This window comes from Gasterosteus aculeatus, chromosome 17, assembly GCF_964276395.1.
Source record: "Gasterosteus aculeatus chromosome 17, fGasAcu3.hap1.1, whole genome shotgun sequence".
NCBI classification, from domain to species: domain Eukaryota; kingdom Metazoa; phylum Chordata; class Actinopteri; order Perciformes; family Gasterosteidae; genus Gasterosteus; species Gasterosteus aculeatus.
Window position 1 is genome coordinate 7,450,177 of NC_135705.1, and position 20,363 is coordinate 7,470,539.

Sequence of the window (20,363 nt, forward strand, 5' to 3'; positions counted from 1 at the left end):
ATCCCGGCAAACGGCGTCACTATGGGCGAGCACTCGGCACCTCGCGTTGCCACACTCTAGGAAAGGGCTGTTCCATTGTTTTCCATCTGCAACCTCACAGCCAGATGCCAACGAATACTGAGAACATTCTCTTTTTAAGATGAAGCATGTCGTGATGTCGTCACCGCCCATTTATTTTTTGGGGGTCCTCCCTTTAAATGGGCTTTGCTGGGTTTTTCCTTCTGGTTCTCTAGAGGACTCGGCACATGTGGGCTGGACCAGCTGCCCCGTCTTCTTAGGAAGGAGTAAATGGTTCAGGAAAATAGGTCGGGCTGGGATGTAAGCTTTTTTTAAATGTTGCTCCCACTTGACAAGGGAGACACGAGTGGGTACAAATCTTAAGTAATAAGTCCAAGCACATATTAACGAAGTTGCTCTGCTATTGCACACAGCTTGTGGACCAAAAGATAACGTCACATCCCTCTTTTGGAGATTTGTAAGTCCTTTTTGTGTGTGTGTCTGTACCGCAGTGAGAGCAGAGGGACGGCTGACCTGGCATATAGCTCTCAGACAAAGACGTGGGAGAGGCTGAAAATAGAATGTTGGAAAGTGAAGTTCAGCTCTTTGTGAGAACGGGATTTAAGTCTGCAGATGCTGTGTTAGTTTCACAATAGTCATGTTTCCATTCATTTCTAAGCAACGTTTTGAAATATTGTAATAAAATACAGGCCTGTGCTTTGGAATTCTGCCACAGTGGAGTTGGGGCTGTAGGCTGTAATCTACTAGTAACCAGATAAAGCACATTTTTCAAAAAGGAAAGTCTGCTTGGCTATCTAACTCATCGACAAGAGAAAAATAGAGCGATCCTAAGATTTTTATTTTTTTTCAATCGCTATCTGCTATGGTCCATGCTGTCCGGAGACAAAGACAATCATTTTCAGGTTATGGTAATATGAGAGAAGACGCAAGCTGCTGGCTCTTATCATATTATATGCAAAACATGTGTTCTTAGGGTGTTTCAATACTCAACTTATTGTAAAAAAAAAAAAAAAGTTCAGTTAAAAGTTCTGCAATTTCATGCAATTCAAATATCTAAAAAAACTGAATCGAAACGCAGCTGATGACACAGAGCTCTCAGTCTGAGGATTTGATTAATTTTCAGCCATAATATAATTATTGCTATAATATTGTTTTATTCGATACACCTTGTTATCAGTTAAGAAAAGTTCAACTTTAACCCTGAGAACAGGATTAATGACACAGGGCAGACTGGACACAAACAAATGAGTTTCCCCTCCATCAACAAGTCATACCACACTATATCATGCTGGAGAGGATATTCCACTCTTTGGTTGTCCAAGCTTTCGTCTCAAGTAGCTCCCAAGCATTGTTTCGAGTCAATGTTGTGGTGCGTCTCGCGTATGTGGGCTGTGTAAGAATTTGCCAATATTGTCAGTAGAAGAATAAGTGGTTTCCAAAAGACATGTGTTGTGTGGGGCCTGTTGCCAGTATGATTTGTGAGGCACGATGTTTGTATATTTATACAAATAATTAGTTTGTTATAAATCGTTGCTCCAATTCCTTTTGTTATTTTATTTTATTTTTTTTAAAGCATATAACAGAGAACTTAACTGTAGGTGAGAACAAGACAAGCTTAGCTCAGCTGGACTCTGGATGCAGCTAGTTGGGAACATTGCCTGCCAGAAACGTAAATGTAAACACAAAACGTTGTGTTTTTGAACGTCTTTGTCATTACAGAGCATATTGGTTACATGGTAAATTGGACGAGTTGGGCGACCGATCATAAATAAGTAATTACTTACACGTCATATATGACAATAAATACAGTTAAATTACCCTAACATTTTCACTATTCACTTTAATTCCTGTATATTCACGTTAATTCCCATGCAATTTTGCAACCCTAGTTGTGAATGTAAATTAAAAATTTAAGAATTACTTTCAAATGATTCACACATTGATTGTCCACAAATTGACGTTTGAAAAAAAGAAAAGAAAAACGTTTTATACAGAAGAAAATAATGGAATAGCAACAACTGACCTCAGGCAAATCCACGTGTTGAAAGTTGCGGTATTCCACCACGCTCCACAATGATGGTCTGTGACACATTGGCCAGGCCCATGGACAAACAGCAGGATGTTAACCCTTTTAAGCCTTCTCATGCGGTGAGTCTGTGTAGGTAGTCTGATTTAATGGCAGAGTTGGAGATGGACTAATGGTGTCCGTCATCCTGCTGTCCTGGCACAGAAACTCAAATAGCTTGTAGCTTCTATGTTAAGGCATGCTTAGATGGATCCATACACATGTCATTGTGTGGACACCTCCATGTAGCCATTCAGTTTGTCCTTCTTTTCAAAGGAGCTCAGTGTGTTATATTTGCTTGCTGCCCTCCAGCTCCTGTGTTGGTACTCGTATTCTGTTTAAAGGCACACATAAAGACCAGCCAGTAACCAGCTGTTTGAGATACAGAAGGAGTTTTTGTTTACAATTGGCTTGTTCACTGATGTTACGCATAGTTACTTTATTAGACAATTCGTTGCCCTCTGGAGTACTCGTGCGCGAGTCACAAAGATTAGTGAGTGATGTTTCCACTTTAACGAGCAGTAGTTTTCTATAAAAGAGCAGCTGCATAAGTGTCCTGAGGAGCTACGTGTGTGCAGAAAGTCACCCTGCCAAGTCATCCATGAGTGAGTCACATTAGCACATTTATATGTACAATTTATGCAAATATACCAGAGGATTTTGGCTGCATTATATGATTGATGATGTTACGACGATGGCTACCGGAGGACGTGCTGCTGTCGAGTGCTACTGTCCCACTTTGAAGAGCGTAACTTCCCCCGGCTTTAATTTCAAGCCTGCGTGAATCACACGTTCTATGTTAGACGAGCAGATTATCTGTGATCCACAAATCTTTAGGCTCTTACTGCCATTTTAAAGACGCATACAGCGACCAGCTGGACTCCTGACGTAGCCCATAGTGTAACTGCTGTTGACTGCCAATATATTTTTGGCAGGAGGGTTTTGCTAAACACCAGTCCACATTCCTTTAGATATAGATATCGGAATGCTGTGAATGAATGCTCACAGAAGTTAAAATATGTCTCCAAACATCTACTTGAAACAATGCAAATTCAATTAGTAAACCAAAATAGAAACCGGAAAATGGCGAGCAGGTTAACGAAGGCGTGAAAATCCCCCATAAACTGCTGGTGACTACTAAGGTGCTAGATTATTAAAGAACAGCATATGGACACGACTGTTATCTTTCAAGCTTTTGTTCTTATTGATACAACTACACTAAATTACACACACTGAGCAAAGTTGAGAACAGCTGAGAGGCCGCGGTGGAGACACCAAAGTGAACCAGCTTAGGTGCTAGGAGTTGGCTAATGTGGTTGGCCAAGTGTGCAGGAAGCTGTGGCTGCACCCAAAAAAAGCCTCAAGATTTCTTTCATGTTTTGTGACGTAAGGCAACGTATATAACTAATGACAAATAAATCAAATAGAGACGCTTAGTCAAAGACCGGAAATAGTTGTATAACTGAGATTCTGAGGTTGCTGTTATTTCATCTGCAAACGAGTCAAATCAATGTGAAAGAACAATTTTCTATTATGAACCTGCATGCATATTGCAGCGTGTGCGGTATGTTTTGTGTGTGTCAGTGCATTGGTCATTCATTGCCACATCGAGTGGGCAGAATAGCATGGACCGTGTGAGTGAAGATTGTGGGTGAGTGGGCGCTTTCACTTTGTGTAAAATAACAGTTTGTCACCCGGGCCTCAGAATAATACAGTATGAAATTGACAGCCAATGTAGGGGACGCTCAAGGACAGAGGACGCTACGGCTCTTTGAGGAGCAGCGTGTTACCTCAGTGGGGTTTGTCATTTGAAATGTCACCACACATGTTCCCAACACTGCAATGCACAACACACTTCTTCATATGTATCCCAAACCTTTTGTCACACATTGTGTGCACCCTTGTACACACCCGGAATGTTACATACCTGCCGTGACCCATAATGATAATCGCTTCCATAACTATAGTAGAGTAGATGTGACCAGTACATGAGGAGGAGGGAAGTAAAGGTCTAGCACTGGTCTCATTACAGCCCTCCCTGGACTGGCCTGCTCTCTAGTACATGCTCAGCTTTTCTCCCTCAAGCATCTGCTCTAACTGCAGTTTTATCTTCTCTGCTTCTTCCCCATTCCTTATTTTGCGTTTCTTCCCCCCCCTCCTACTCCTCAGAAGGTGAGTGCTGGTCGTTCCTTGCTGCAGGCTGCCTCTGCTGGGGTCTGTTCGAAGAGCCGCCAGCCGCTGACCGCATTTGCGCCAGATTTCATTAGGAACTGCATCCTTTCCATCCTCCCTAGATTAACGCTGTAGGCTTTTATTCACAAGATGCATCGAGTACCTTGGGAACTATCGAACAATCTATTGAAATGATCTGTATAATTGAATAAATTAAGAACCAACCAGCACCAGCTGAGTGTTAAATAGATTGTTGTCTGCTGCGAGATAATCTGCACAGGCTCCGAGGAAAGCGCTGCTGACACGTTGACTAAATCCAGCACATATCTTAAATACCACCACTGGCTAAGATGTCCGTTTATGGTTATTATTTCCTCAACACAGCATCCTCGGTAGGCTGACTCCTCTCTCCGCCTTTGTGTTAAAGTAGGGTTTGAGGGCACTATAATAAAACAGTGTGAAATAGAAATATATATGTATGTATTAATAATATATATAATGTTGCATAAGCTCGCGTTGTCCGACATGTGTTACCGGCACTGCAGTGACACAGATTCAATAGAAAATCAACACACCTCCGCCACATTGTTAGAGATAAAACATGATTTGCTCACATACATCACCAACACACATTTCTATTTTTATTTTCTTTCCCTCCATTACAATCCATTACATTACAAACTCTTTTTTTGTATGGATATTTGAAACCGTAACGTTGTGGGTAAAGTCCAACACCGTGGTCCCACTTGAGGTCTTTGTCACGTCTATTTGGACACTTTGTGCCGGGATGTGAAGCTGGCCCGAGACGGAGCCACTTCTCAAAGTCCCACGTGTTTCTCCAGCTCTAATTGTCATTGGCTTTTTTTGTGCCTGGTGTTCAGAGGGAGGGTTGGGATGCACCTAGAAAAGGAGGGAGAGGGTTTCGTGTTTCTGCTGCAGTGTGCTGCTGGGTGCTCTCGGTTCACTGCAGCATGTTCTCTCCCGGCTGTGCCATCAAAGGCTTTACTTCATCTTCATAGGCCCAAACTAGCTGTGCACTCCCTCACCATCTCGCTTGTGCTTTTTCTACTTTATTCTTTTCATATATGCAGGTTGTTCGTAAACCCGACATGTGCTTGTAGGAAATCATTTAGGGCTCGACCACAGGTCAGCACAAGAGCATAAAGGAAATGTTGAGCAGGGACATAAATCTTGCTGATTCATCCTCAACGTCCGTGAGATGCGTGCAAGCTGGGACCCTTCAGCTCATACTGTATCATGAGCAGGTGGGGGGGGATCTGCTACCCTTTATGGGGATATGTCATTGCTTATTTATGCACACAATTTCTGAGAAATGAAAAACTGCTCAGTCATGTCTGTTTTTCTGACCTAGGATTTAATGATTCTTGACAGCAGAACTCTCAGTTGTACTTTAACTAGAGGAAGAGGATTTGTATCAGAAGTTGGCTTTATAAATAGACCGTTTATGCAAATTGCCGCTCGTGTTTTTTCTCGGTTGGCAGCCAGTGACCTGCACTGTTTCCATAATCAAGAGCCCTCCAAGCTTAACAGAGCGGAGAGCGTTTACGAAACCGCAAACCGTCTGATGATGATGATGAGAATGAAGGCGATGCGTTCCATGAACTCGCAGCTTTACACGGGTTTGAATTACATTCTTTGATAAATATCAGTGAAGAGGAAGAAGAGGCAATTCCGTCTGAACACCCTTTCTTTTCTTTTTGCCCGACGGAGAGCGAGGTTGGGTGGACTTCTCTCTGCCTGACTGATCTCACATGTAGGATATCCCCTTCAGTTCCCGCCGGCCATCTGCTTGGGTCTGTGCGTTTTCCGCAGCTGCCAACATGCTACACAACACGCGCTGTGTTTTCCAGGCCAGCTCTGCCGGCCGTCCTCGCTCACAGTCTCAAGAGGGAATCCGTTCGGCGTAGGTGGATTTATGGACGGAAAGCATGGAGAGCGGCCTTTTGTGATTCGATTGTGCATTTTGTTTAGAGGGGCTTCAGATGTGTGTGACAAGCTTTAAACCCTCGTAATGTCCACCCGATTGCCATGCACCTTTTGTCCTCTGGGGTCTTTATTATTCAAAAGGGTATCGTATACATTTTCAGTCAATTTTGTTCTACACCTTTTTAGTCTTACTTCAGGCCAACCCATTACCAAATATTTTTTTCCTTTTGTTTTGGATTTTAGGACCAATAGACCTAGTTTACATAAAAGTATAGGCGTTTTTTAAATGTGAAAATGAAATGGAACAATTCACTATTTTGAAAAGATAACATTGCAGTTAAACAATTTGAAATAATAAAAAAAAAAACACATGCAAACACACTGGAGCACATTGGAAACACGTAGCTATTGACGCTCCGGGGCGTGTTCAGATCAGATGTAACACTGCATCACAATCCAAAACACGAGTAGCTGTGTGAGTGGGCGGGCCGCTGCTTCCTACAATGTACCAGTGAGAAGATGGAACACCAGAAGTTCATTTTGATGGCTCACCAGATGCCCTGAAACCAATTGATTGTTCTTTACCTGACAAGGAGCCAATTGGATTGGGCATGGAACATTATACTTAATACTGAATATAATACATGAGAGATGCTGAGGAGCAGATGGCGGGGATGTCGTTTCTGAACAGCCAGCATAATGATCCTTTTTTTTAATGTTTGTTGTATTTAACATTGTACTTCAATATTAACCTGTTTTCCTTCTCAACTCACTCTCTCTGTCTGCAGTTTTAATCTGCAAAGTACACCATGGCCCATTGGCGCAGTAAATCTTAGCCCTCTAACTTGAGCCAGGACGAGCTTCTAGTGTACTGCATTGCTGCAGTCAGCAGCAGCAGCAGCTGCATCATCCTCTCCATCTGCAGCTCACTTCAAGCCTCTGAAGATGCTGCATTGCTCTACGACGGGCCACAATTAGTGGTGAGGTGTAAACACAATGGTTTGCACAGTATCTAATTAGGCTAAAACAGCTGATAACCTACACTGAACTAGAGAGGGGCTAAAATAGGCACTGGAGCCTTGAGGGCCTGTGCGGTCGTTTACTTAATTTATGCAAAGCGTGCTCTAATTGGACGCGTCTGGTTCCATTCCGTTGTTCACTGCAAAAACACTTCACAGTGGGATTTGGGTTTTGTGGCATACTGGGTTGGTAATGACCTATGTCAAACTTTCACCGTTGTCCACCTCACGTGATGTCTGCATGTTCTGTGTTTCCCCTAACCCATTATAACGGGGCGCCCCCAGTATCATCACCATACGGTGTAAAACGTACTGTAACGTGTGTGTGTGTGTGTGTGTGTGTGTCAAGGTTTTATCAAAAGTTATTCTAGAAACCAGCACGGTTAACAACTCTCCGGACAACAGTTTTTCTTGAAACCTCTTTACTCGTTCTTACAGTTTTGCATAGTTTCATACTGGTTCATCAGTCTCAACTGCAATATCATTGATATGGACGAAAAAAGACCTATTGTATCGACATTAAACTGGTGAGGGCGTGAGGGGGACGGACTGGGAGTGAAGATCATGCATGAGATGTGGACGGGGGGCGCATTCTGAACACTGAGCAGTAATTCTCACACGAACGCAGTTTTCATAGTATACAGAGAACTTGACAATGCTTCAAGACGCTATAAGTCTTACTTTCTGAGCTTATAACCACCACAACCAATAAAAACTAGGCCGACGGCCCCACCATGACAGATAATCCTGAATTGCGGTGTCGTCTATCTACGACCATGCCTTTTTTTCGCCCATCAGGGTCATGCCATCGTCATCATCACCTTATGGCAGGTCTGACCTGCAGTCATGTCATGATTGAAATGAACAGGCAGGCATTAAATGAGTCCTTGCGGTCCAGCGATGCCTTATTTACAGCCCGGGAAATGGATGTGAGGAGAGAGTCACCTTCATGTTATCATTCCGATGTCGGTTACGAGCCGTGACTCACGTGTGTTCAGCCACTGGTGAAATAGGAGAGCATGCGCTCCTCAGTTCATGGCTCTGTCAGGGTGAAAGAGATGCCACTTTCTCTGTGATTCACTTCATTTGATTCACTACAGTAAACCGGGCCAGAGGCATCAGCAGTGCTGCTTTGCTGCCTTCCAAGCCATGTTACGGACTGGAAATGTCTTGATGTGGTAATTGACATGTGTGTTAATGGCAACAACTCCCATTGATGCCCAGTTCCTTTGCTATAGTCCCCAACAGCACTGGCCTGCTTCTTTTGCAGACACTTTGAATTATTCATGGATTTGAGTCGCTCTTAGCGGTGGATCACGGCTTGCTGCTGTGAACATGCATATGCACAGTACATGAAGATGAGGCAGAATCACTATCTTCTTGCATGTTAATTGTCTATACCTGGATTTTTACTGTATTTTATCACTGGAGCCGATGGTTTTCTGTGATTTATGCATCTAAATACACTGTTGTTGAGATTATTTGTACAAAGCGTTCACTATGAAGATGTTGAACTCTGTTCAACTGTGGACGCTTACAGGAGTTCCACTGGTCTGATTTATAATTCAGCTCATGTCCGCAGTGAGGACATGCCTCCATCTAGTGGTGAAAGCATGTGGCAATCCATTGCAATAACGTCACCTCCCACCCCCTTCTGACTATCATTTTTAGGTTTGTATTTTCAGTTGCACAATAAGTGAATTTTCAAAATGATAAGTTACCAAAGTCACGTGATTGATGCTTATTAGTCTTTTGTGATTGGAATGGAGCCTGTGAGTAGTGTATTAAAGTGTGCATAATGTAATTGAAGCTTCAATTTATAACCCAGAAGCTGATATAGAATGGCAACAGTAATAAATTAAAGTAAAAACTATGAATTACCATAAAACATAATATTATATAACATGTCGTTTACAAGTCGACCATCACAAAGGGAAAAACACTCCAAGCCGATTTGATGTTATCTTTCAAATGGGTCACACAGGAAATGTGTGAAAAACAAGTGACAAAACAAACGTGACATTTTGAATACGAAGTGCAGTCTGTGGAGATCTTCATAGTCGGCCACTCATTTTACTGTATAGTGTGATGTTTTTGATGTAGAGATGTAGTTGATGATGTAGTTTAATGCATAAGAGATAAATAAACATGAGAATTCAGTGTTTGGGTGCGTTGAGAGAGTTTGGGCAACAACATTGTCACAAAACACAGACTGACCCACATGTAATCTCTCTTCCCTTTTAGAGGCCCTGATTGGTAATAAAGTGTAACCTGTGTTCCCGGTGATAGAACACCACCCCCGGCAGGCTGGCCAAGCCCCCTCCTTCCTACCTAAATGTATCCTGAATCTACCACAGACTCGCCTGCACGCCTCTCCCTCCGACAGACTGGCTCACCGGGCATGATCTACAGGTGAGTTCATGGGCATGTAATGTCTCACGCCGTGAATTCTGTATGCTCTTGTTCCAGATAATGAGGATGTATCATTTTAAAACACCATTTGGATTAGGAATCTATTACATAATCATGCAGCACTCTACCAAGCTGATGCTTGATAAATGCAACCCGTCATCTGTATTGCTGTGTGTGGAGTGCAATACTGTTGAAAAAAATAAATAAATATATATATATATATATATAAAACCAAAAATAAAAAATCTCATTCACATACACATGCACACTCAAGCCTAATGAAAGCGCAACCTTTTCACTGTGAAAATGCATTGGGTACAAAAAATGTACAAGTTGGCTCTTCCCATCTGTTAAACTGTGAAATGGGCTCACCAAAGTGTTAAACGGCACACGCCGCAATTTTGGACATTCCCGTTCAGGCACGCCACCGCAGATGTCATTCTGCACCCTGCTGGCTGCATGTCGCGTTTACTTGGTGAAATCTGCAGTATGGATGTTTGTGCAGATCGTCCTGCACTCTGATGTTTAACCACCATGTGGTGCCAGTGACACTTCGAGCAGCTTTGTGGCCTTCTTTATGACCACACAGGGCACAATGGTTTTGAGATACTTTATTAGAGCGATTGGACATCTACAGACTCTTTTCTTGTGAAGACCTGAATCGTAATAATAAAAGTGAATTAACCTTCACTGGAGACGCGGCTAAGCAGCTTGTGACCAGCACATGTCATTGATAACTTTTAGTGTATTTGTCAAGCCACTTGTTTTTCAAACATTTCCCGTGTGACCCTTTTGAAAGAGAACATCAAATTGCCTTGAGGTATTTCGCCCTTTGTGATGACGGATTTGTAAAAGCTATTATATTTATGGTAATCCACTTTCTTACTTTTTAATTTATTTATTACTGTTGGCATTCTATATTAGCTTCTGGTCTATGAATTGAAGCTTCAATTCAACATTATGCACACTTTGTTTGTCGTATGTTGTTTTTATGTAGCGCCATGGTCCTGGAGGAACGTTGTCTCGTTTTGCTCTGTATTGTGATCACTGTATATGGACAATAAAAAACACTTGACTTGACTTTAATACACTACTTCCCTACATTTATAGGGAGGCAACAAAGCTGAAACAAAAGAGCAATTAGTAACAGTAGACGGAAAACAGAATAGATTTAGCTCCCTTGTACAAGGAGAAAGCAAAATAATAATACTAAAGTTTGGACGCACTTTCTTATTCAATTGATTGAGAAAGTGTCTCTAACTCTTTGGAGTGGTGCTGTATATGAGATTGTTTTAACTATGTGGACTACTTGAATATTTACATGAAATATTAGACAAAATGACTTTATTAAATATATTTTATTCCATCACCATAGCAACATATTTTCATATATACTTCTTGAAATGTGGACATTGAGGACTGTTAATCTAGACATCTCAACTATGCAGGTAGGCATCGAAAAAGACAATCTTATCAATTTTTAAAAATTATCCTGATATTGCTTTCTATCCCATCTCCCCTCTCAGTTTGAGTTGAGTATACAACAAGTATTGAGAGTAAACGCTCAGCGAGCTTAATTTCTGAAGCTGGTTTTGGTTTGCGATGTTAGAAAACATTTTTGTAGATACTTTTTTGTAGTTTTCAGTTCAGGGAGGTTTTGCAAAAATATACAGGAAATTGCAGACTTAATTATTTACTATGATAACAATTTCTGTGAAGACTATGCGTTGTGTGAGAGGGTCACATTTCTCCAAATCATACTTTAAACGCTCTAAATGTTGTATTAAACTACACCACAGACGTGTCTTTTTAAATGCCACATTCTCCTATCCTTATTCTCTGTCTTCAATTTCTCGGACTACCGACTTCTGCCTCTTCCTGCTTATAGTAATCAAAGCTTTCCTGTTTCCTCCTCTCCTTGTTGTCTTCAGCGCTCGTTATGGGAGCCCCAAACGACAGCTGCAGTTCTACAGGTACCCGTCTGTCTCTGTATCTGCTGTCGCAAAGTGCGACACATTTTCTTTCAGATTTTTTTCTTGTGTGTCTGTGTGTAACGTATGCATTTTTCTATATGTGCAGTATGCATCCATTACATCTGTGTTTTGTTCGTTTTATTCCACTGTAACAACCTTTCTGTAGAGACTTGCTGTTCTGTCATTTAAAACCATACATCCATTAGTAAACCTCTGCGGCATAGATAACACTTATCATCATCTATTTAGCTGGCAATGCATTATCTAGCTTAAACCTGATCTGGGGGGATGATGGTTGTTGATGCAAGGTTGCTCACAAAACCTTTGAATCGACAATAAATGTCTGAGTATTAATGTTTTGTCTGCATTTTTTGACGGTTTCTTTTCCTCCGCAATGACACTTGAGACGCCCGCTTTTCTTGTTAAACCTCAACATGTGACGAAGTTCCTTACAGAACTGATATCTGAACACTTTTTTGTTTTTGGAAATGTTTTGAGAAAATATTCATTTCCTTTCATCATCACTTCTATATTGAACTCATGGGAGTTCCTCCTGATCCGTCCATGTCGGGGAGGAGACTATCGCTGGCTCCTCCAGGACTCTGCCCTTTTTTTTGTCTTTCTCCTGCTTCGAGTTCTACGGTGCAATATCAAGCCTTATTCTGCTGATCCAGTTATAAAAAGGCCTGACTATGTGGCTGTGCTTAAAATGAGCTCTCTGCTGGATTTTTATCTAGACGCCTTGCACATTTCTGTCTCACTAGCTGCTGTCATGAGGGTGTGATCGATTCGGACCTTCATCTTTGTCTGTATATCACTCATACTGCCTTCTGTGGCAAGTTTTATTCTCTTCAGTCATCTCAACATTGCAGCACACAAAGTGTGTATTGTTTAGCACACTTAGTACCACTCAGTAGTAAAATGGAATATAAAATGAAGTCTGAAAGAAGTATTTGGATTCACAGATTTGTTCTCTAGCATGAGTGGTTTAGAGTACTATACTGTACCTCCAGAGCCATTTCACCTCTGTCTTCACGATCCTGTTCTAAAATGCTTTTAGTGAAACATAGTTGGACATTTTTCCAGCCACAGGGGATGGAGGGCTTTCCGTTGATGAAACTCATTGACTTGTAATCTCTGTATGTCCCATGTGCCTGGGGTGGGAAAAACGATTTCAAGGATTTATTCAGTGTCCATCTCGGGTACCGCAGTTATATGTGCAGTTGAGGATTCTTATTGCTCATATTTCAAACTTGATGCGTGATTTACTGCTGTGGTTTTCCTTATTCCTGGTTTGGAGAGTACTTCAAACATGCTCGCTTTTTTTTCTTCAGTGTGTGTGTGTGTGTGTGTATTTGTGTGTACAGTATATCTTTGCTTTATACTTTGCCCGTTTTGTTTGTGTGTTTCACGTGCACACAACACTCAGGGCCCTAATTATTGTCCAGCACTAAATATTTTTTTTCCTGTGGAACAACAATCCGAGGCTTTTAGTGCAAAAGCTTTGGTGAATAATGCAGGGCTGATATTATTTGCTGCGGTTGGCAGAAACAAGACGGGCCACTAAACGACATAAATGGATCTCACCGGGAGGGGAGGAGGAGAGGTGTTGCCCCTGGTAATAGAGTATGCTCCAAGTGGTGAGGGGAGGGAAGGATGCACTCTTCTTCACTAATTGGTTTAGACGTTTCCTAGTAGGACACTCCCAGTTTGGGTGGACCGCGCCGCCGCTGTCTGCACTGTGTGTTTATAAGAGCAGAGTGGCACCCCGCAGCCTCGCTCATGAGCCGACCCCAAAGAAACCGGGTGAGTTTGAGGAGGGATTTGTGTGTTAGGGGTGGGCAGAGTGATGTGATGGTGTGTGGATGCATGCTGCCCTATCCTGAAGTGTCTTTCTCTTTGTTCCTGACTTCTGTCTAATCGAGGAAATCAGCTCTTTAGGAAATCATTTGTGGGAGAGATCAAAGTCATGATGGGATCATAAACGGTCTGACTTTTTGAATTTTTCTTCGGCGTTACAATTTAAAACGGATACAATTGGAGGTTTTTAAAGTCTGGTGCGTGCGTGCGTGTGTGTGTGTATACTGCAACTCTATATTGGATTATCTACTTGAAGCCTTTCGTTTTAAATCGAGCAGTTATGGTAACTGTGTGGTGTTTTGTAAACAGACAAGGAAGGTGGTGTTCAAGTATTTGTCAGTAGACTTTTGAAAGATCAATAAACTCTTATAGTCATTTTCTGTTGGAAAAGAAGGATAATGACGCGTAGTCATTCTTGTTCAGGCTAAAGGATATAAAATGAAAGACATTTTTATTTTGGTAATTATTTCAGCTTGGCTCAAAGTATCTTTGCGTAAATTCAACCTCACATAATTTTGGATTTATCCGTTATGTTTATCAGGAAGGGCTCATTGTATATATTAATATTTAACAGATGATTTGGTTTTAATCACATAATCTTGAAATCATGTTAATGGAGTTTGCTATAATTTGATTATCTGAATCTAAAGAAATAGCTTGAAATATAAAAGTATTTTTCCTGTTCTGTTTAAATATACACAATCATCTGATTTTGTATCTTAATGCCTGTTTTAATAACTAATATATAATTTCCGTCTCGGAATCATACGGCAGTGCTTGGTAGTGCGTTCAGCATCAAGTTGTGTTCTTGTAGCGATGACCTGTCACAGTGCTGCCCTCTAGTGTTTGAGTTCAGCACAACGCTGTGGAGACCTGACTCCTAAAGGCATCAAATAACTCGAGCAAAAGTTTAGTGTGTGTGGGTGTTACAGGAATGGAAAGACTAACTAGCTAAAAATGCCTTTTGTGGGAAACTAAGTCGCTTTACACTACCAGAACTCCTGAACGAAAGCTCAAATCTGTGTTACAGAAAGTGCCCATTGTGTAGTTTGGGGATTCTTTAAGCGCTCGTGGCCGTGTGTTTTTTTTTTTTTTCAATCCCGATGGACTTGTTGTGCCTTTTCAGTTGGAAGCAATCAAATCATATGGCAGAAGCGATCAGATCATATGGCGAAATCGATCAGATCACATCTCAGCTTGTCGCTCGGCTCTTCCTCTTAGCTCAGAATCAGAACTGATCAGGCCGCCCCCCCTGCTCACTGCACGTTTGAATCCCTCCCTTTTGCGGTTAGCATGTGCCATCTTTCGTCTTGTTCCTTAATCACCAGCAAGTTACCTGAATGCTTCCTATTGGTGTAATCCCTCCATTGTGCACCTGTCAGAGGAGAGGGGGGGTGCTGGTCTACATCGTGCGACTCTGATTACAGGATGCATGGCCCGAGCGGGAGAGCTGCTTTTTTTTTTTTCTCCTTATGGGCGCAGGTGCTATTCAAGGAGGTGGCTGTGCTCTACTGGCTCCTCGCTCCATCCACGTCCCTACTTGTGTCCCTACTTTAATCTTTACTGCGAGGGGGGGGTCGGCATGTTTGCGGGAGGCTACGTTGGTAGCACCCGGGGGGCTCACGGCCAGCGCAGCTCCAGTCACTGTCCTCCTGAAAACCTCCAGATCCCCAAACCGGCAGCGCCAAGCAGCGGCGTCCGAAAGAGCAGCAGCAGTGGCAGCGGCAAGATGCTGTCTATGACGTACAGCGAGAGCATCCGGAGTGGGATCAACCGCTACCACTCGGATCAGGGGCTCAATCAGCCGGCGGCCAAGCCCCCCGACCTGGTCGAGCTGCAGAGACTCCGGGACCAGAGGGTCGCCGCTCAGATTAAGAACATGGAAGACTTCATGAAGATGAACGGCCTGGCGATGGAAGAGTGTGTGTCCTATCAGACAGGCATGAAGTACAGGTAAGAGAGGGGCAGAGCTTCCCAGAGGCAGGGGCAGTGGTTGGGCTGCGGTCCATGGAGGTCGGATACTTGAGGGCCTACTGAACAGGTGTGTGTGTGTGTGTGTGTGTGTGTGTGTGTGTGTGTGTGTGTGTGTGTGTGTGTGTGTGTGTGTGTGTGTGTGTGTGTGTGTGTGTGTGTGTGTGTGTGTGTGTGTGTGTGTGTGTGTGTGTGTGTGTGCCATCATATGGAAGATTCGGTCGGTTTCGTGCCATTGCTGTCGGTTTTTATTCAAATACATTCTGTCATCGGAAACGAGTGCGTCAGGTGGATGCCACGAGTCCGTTAATCTCAGTAACGTCCTCTAGCCGGACCGCACTCGTTTATTTTCATAGTCTGGGTCGGTGGCATATTTACCCAACTAGATGGGAAGGACAGACTGCCCCTTTAAAATCTTGAAGTGGTTACAGTGTGGAGAAACCCGGCCCTAAAAAAAACAAACAGAAATGACTGTTTTCAGTACAACATGAATTTAGTAGTATTAGATAGTGTTTCATATTGTTGTAATACAATGCATTGGCTTGCCCTTGTTAGTAGTTTTTATGTTATTTGAATTCTGTATGCCTTCTTTCCTGGTGAGTGCAAATGTATTTCCAAATTTGGTCATTCCGATTCTCTTCAATAACCAAAAGAGTTTAGTGTTGCTTAAAAGGTTGAGTAGATTTAGCCAATACCGGTAGGTCAGAATGTAGTCAAAAAGTCCCAAGATTTACATTTTTTTCATATATATATATTATACCTCCCTAAAGATGATTTATGCACATACTTACGACTATAAAAGGAACCCTCAAGGCGAAACAAAAGTCCTATTTGACGGACGGTTGCAGTTCAGAGGGTGAAGTCCGCACTGCAGGCGGAGACCGGCTGTCTCGTTGGCTCTTGAAGCCTAATAAGCTGATGATGTTGACATTGATAGCTTTCCTCACTCACAGGCATGACTGCTGTTGTTTTCGAGATCAGCGACTGGAACCCAGGTATGGTTGGCTGCTGTCGCCACGTCTGGGATCACCGAGTTCCACTGTCCTCTGCAAGGCACTGCTGCGTGTCACGCCGTGTTTCCTCGGCCGTAGCTTCCCCCTAGTTGCGTAAAAGTCACTTGCAAGTGTGCGTGTAGAATAGGAGTTAACTGCAAAAAGGGTGTGTGGTTCTTTAACTATAGACCTCAGAGAGCCGACTACAGTCAGCTTAGAAATGACATGTCAGTAACACTAAAGCTTAGTTTATGCTTCTGCGTTTTCAGAGCGACGCAGACACAGGACCCCCTTGCGTGCCTTTTCACACCTCCTTGTGTGCGTCGACCCATTGTGTTATGGGCTTGCGTCGAAAGCGACGCAAGCCTCCCGCAGCGCACCAGGCTGCGATTGGTCTGCTAACTACATCCTTTACAGAGTCTCACATTTCCGTTTTCATAGCACAATACTGCCATTATTAAAACGAAAAATGTTTTATCTGAGAGAACGGATCAGATTGAAGAAATTTTGTCGGAAGAAATGCGTACACTTGTACAAGCCATCATTGGCGGACTATAAGGACGCGCGGATGGCCTCTGATTCACGGAGGGAGATCTCCGCAAACATCTGTTTGCCGGTTGAGAGGTGCACAAAGTGTCCGCGATGAAAAGCAGCAGTGGTGATGCACGGGGCAATAAAGTCTATGATAAATAAATAAACAAACCAATGACTTCCACAAACAAAGACGTGACTCTCTAGGTCGTCTTCAACAAAACACGTTACTCCAGCTGTTGTTCTGGAGGTGTATTGCTCTGCAACACACGCAAGACTTTTAGAACCATGAATTGAAACGAGTGCGTCGACGCAGACGCAGAAGCATGCGCCGGCCTTTAAGATTTGGTTTGATTAATCTCACTTGATCTTGTAACAAATCTAATCGGGATTTGTGTTCGTTCTTTGTGGCGTTGTATTTACCATTGGTCGGTTTACCACACCAGTGTTATCCTGTCAGGTTCTGTTGTTACACGTATCGTTATCCACTGCAATTGAGTCAGCAAGTACATGCGACCTCTGACTCTGACTCATGATTATTTCAGCCGCGTGGTCCAAAATGACTTAACATTGCCGTTACAATCTCCAGTTACTATTACCATTTTACAAACACAAGCAAAAAGGATATACAGTATATTATAGTCTTTCTATAATGATCTTCTGCTCACTATTCTGCCTGCATACCTGTGTGGCAAACCTTCCATAATTAGATATTTTACACCTCTGGATTTTTCTACACCTCTGGAAAAGCTTTACCTGCTGTCGATGAGAGTATCAAATAAGATACGATTTAACAGTCTTATATCGAATACTCATTTACAACTTACTTTGAGCACTAGTTTTAAATGTTGCATATTTTGCAACTCAACGGATGGAAAATTAAAACTCTACTTCTAATATTCCGCCTGTGAAACAAAATCCTCCCACTTAGCCAGCCCATTTGGAAAACAGTCCCTAGTGTCCATGTACTCAGGGCTGAAAGAGCAGGGCGGCGGGTAAAGGAGCCAGCTTGAGTTCCCTGAGGTGAGACAGGAAGCCGTGTCTCCTATATGAGCCGTGTGGAGGTGCACTGAAGAATGGAGTAGTATAGATTTCTGAAAGGACTTAACACTAATGGAAATGTTAATGAGGTACAATAAGAAGTTCCAACATGCAATGCTTTTTCTGACCACAACCGTTCCTCACTGTAGAGTACGCCTACATTACAGTGCATCCGGAAAGTATTCACAGCGCTTCACTTTTTCCACATTGTGTTATGTTACAGCCTTAATCCAAAATGGATTAAATTAATTATTTTCCTCAACATTCTACACACAACAACCCATAATGACAAAGTGAAAACTGCTTTTTGCAAATTTTTGCAAATCTTTAAAAAAAATAAAGAACGAAAACATAACATGTACATAAGTATTCACAGCCTTTGCCATGACACTCAAAATGTAGCTCAGGTGCATCCTGTTTCCACTGATCATCGTTGAGATGTTTCTACAACTTGATTGGAGTCCACCTGTGCTAAATTCAGTTGATTGGACATGATTGAGAAAGGCACACACCTGTCTATATAAGGTATCACAGTTGACAGTGCACATCAGAGCATAAACCAAGCCATGAAGTCCAAGGAATTATCTGTAGACCGCCGAGACATAATTGTTTCGAGGCACAGATCTGGCGAAGGGCACAGAAAGATTTCTGCAGCACTGAAAGTCCCAATGAGCACAGTGGCCTGGTGGTTCCAGTTTGGAACCACCAGGTTCCAGTTTGGAACCACCAGGACTCTTCCTAGAGTTGGCTGCCCAGCCAGACTGAGCAATCGGGGGAGAAGGGCCTTAGTCAGGGAGGTGACCAGGAACCCGATGGTCACTCTGACAGAGTCCAGCGTTGTTCTATGGAGAGGAGAACCTTCCAGAAGGACAACCATCTCTGCAACACTCCACAAATCAGGCCTGTTTGGTAGAGTGGCCAGACGGAAGCCACTCCTCAGTAAAAAGCACATGACTGTCCACCTGGAGTTTGCAAAAAAGCACCTGAATGACTCTCAGACCATGAGAAACAAAATTCTCTGGTCTGATGAAACAAAGATTGAACTCTTTGGCCTGAATGCCAAGCGTCATGTCTGGAGGAAACCAGGCACTGCTCATCACCAGGCCAATACCATCCCTACAGTGAAGCGTGGTGGTGGCAGCCTCATGCTGTGGGGATGTTTTTCAGCGGGAGGAACTGGGAGACTAGTCAGGATTGAGGGAAAGATGAATGCAGCAATGTACAGAGACATCCTCGATGAAAACATGCTCCAAAGCGCTCTGGACCTCAGACTGGGGCGACGGTTCATCTTCCAACAGGACAACGACCCGAAGCACACAGCCAAGATAATAAAGGAGTGGCTTCGGGACAACTCTGTGAATGTCCTTGAGTGGCCCAGCCAGAGCCCTGACTTGAACCCGATTGAACATCTCTGGGGAGATCTGAAAATGGCTGTGCACCGACGCTCCCCATCCAACCTGATAGAACTTGAGAGGTTCTGCAAAGAAGAATGGGAGAAACTGCCCAGAAATAGGTGTGCCACACTTGTGGAATCATACCCAAGAAGACTTTCTTCTTGGGGCTGTAATTGCTGCCAAAGGTGCTTAATGAATTTAATCCATTTTGGAATAAGGGTGCAAGTTAACAAAATGTGGAAAAAGTGAAGCGCTGTGAATACTTTCCGTATGCACTGTATATCGGAAGAAGTAAGTCAAGGCTCGGCCACCAGGTGGCGGAAAACCAAGTGGACAAATAAAAGCTCCTTAAAGGATAATTGACAGGCTGTTTTGCTGCATTTCATATTCTCCGAAAATTGTTTATTATCTGAGTTACTCACTTATGTTCATTGGACCCTTTTTGTTCGGTGTTAATCTTTTCGTATTCGTCAGGTAGTGGAGATGTTGTTTAACAAGCTTTTGGTGCTTGGGATGATTAGACTACTTTCCACTCAGCTACACAGTTCGATTGTTATTTTGAGCTTCAGGTTTCTGTCATTGTAGCACAATGACTTTTATGATGCTGTCATTTGATTTATTGTGGTTTTGGGAGGAAAAGAAGTTTAGACTTTAATATCAGAGCCAGGTGGGATTAATGCTTTTGTAACATTCTAAGACACATCTAAGGTTTCTATGAGATGAAATTAAGAGAAACCGCTTGTCGTCAACCTTGCCACAAAACAATGCAATTACATATTTGAGTTTTGAGCATGTCCATCAACACGCTGAAGAACATCTTTTACAAATTTCAGAATACTGTATATTACACTCACACACAACAGTAATACGTAGTTCTGTTAATGTCATCTGATCTCCACTAGATGGGGACAATGCCTCACGAGCGCTTCATACACTTTTCCAAGCCTCCCACTCAGTGCCAAAACGCC

The 20,363-nt window shown here is 42.8% G+C and overlaps 1 protein-coding gene across 6 annotated transcripts in view; it reads left to right on the top strand.

The window, feature by feature from the left end:
* kcnab2a (potassium voltage-gated channel subfamily A regulatory beta subunit 2a) overlaps positions 1-20,363 on the top strand; it is a 61,684-nt gene that overhangs the window by 7,877 nt on the left and 33,444 nt on the right. For 2 of the 6 annotated variants that reach the window (XM_040204284.2, XM_040204285.2), the window contains exons 2-3: positions 9,466-9,633; positions 11,565-11,606. In XM_040204284.2, the coding sequence (XP_040060218.1) occupies positions 9,557-9,633; positions 11,565-11,606 (119 nt within the window). In that variant the 5' untranslated portion in view covers positions 9,466-9,556. Of the gene's footprint in view, positions 1-9,465; positions 9,634-11,564; positions 11,607-13,356; positions 13,413-15,033; positions 15,420-20,363 lie in introns of those variants that run through there. The other 4 variants (XM_040204286.2, XM_040204287.2, XM_078091870.1 and 1 more) reach the window with 3 other exon arrangements.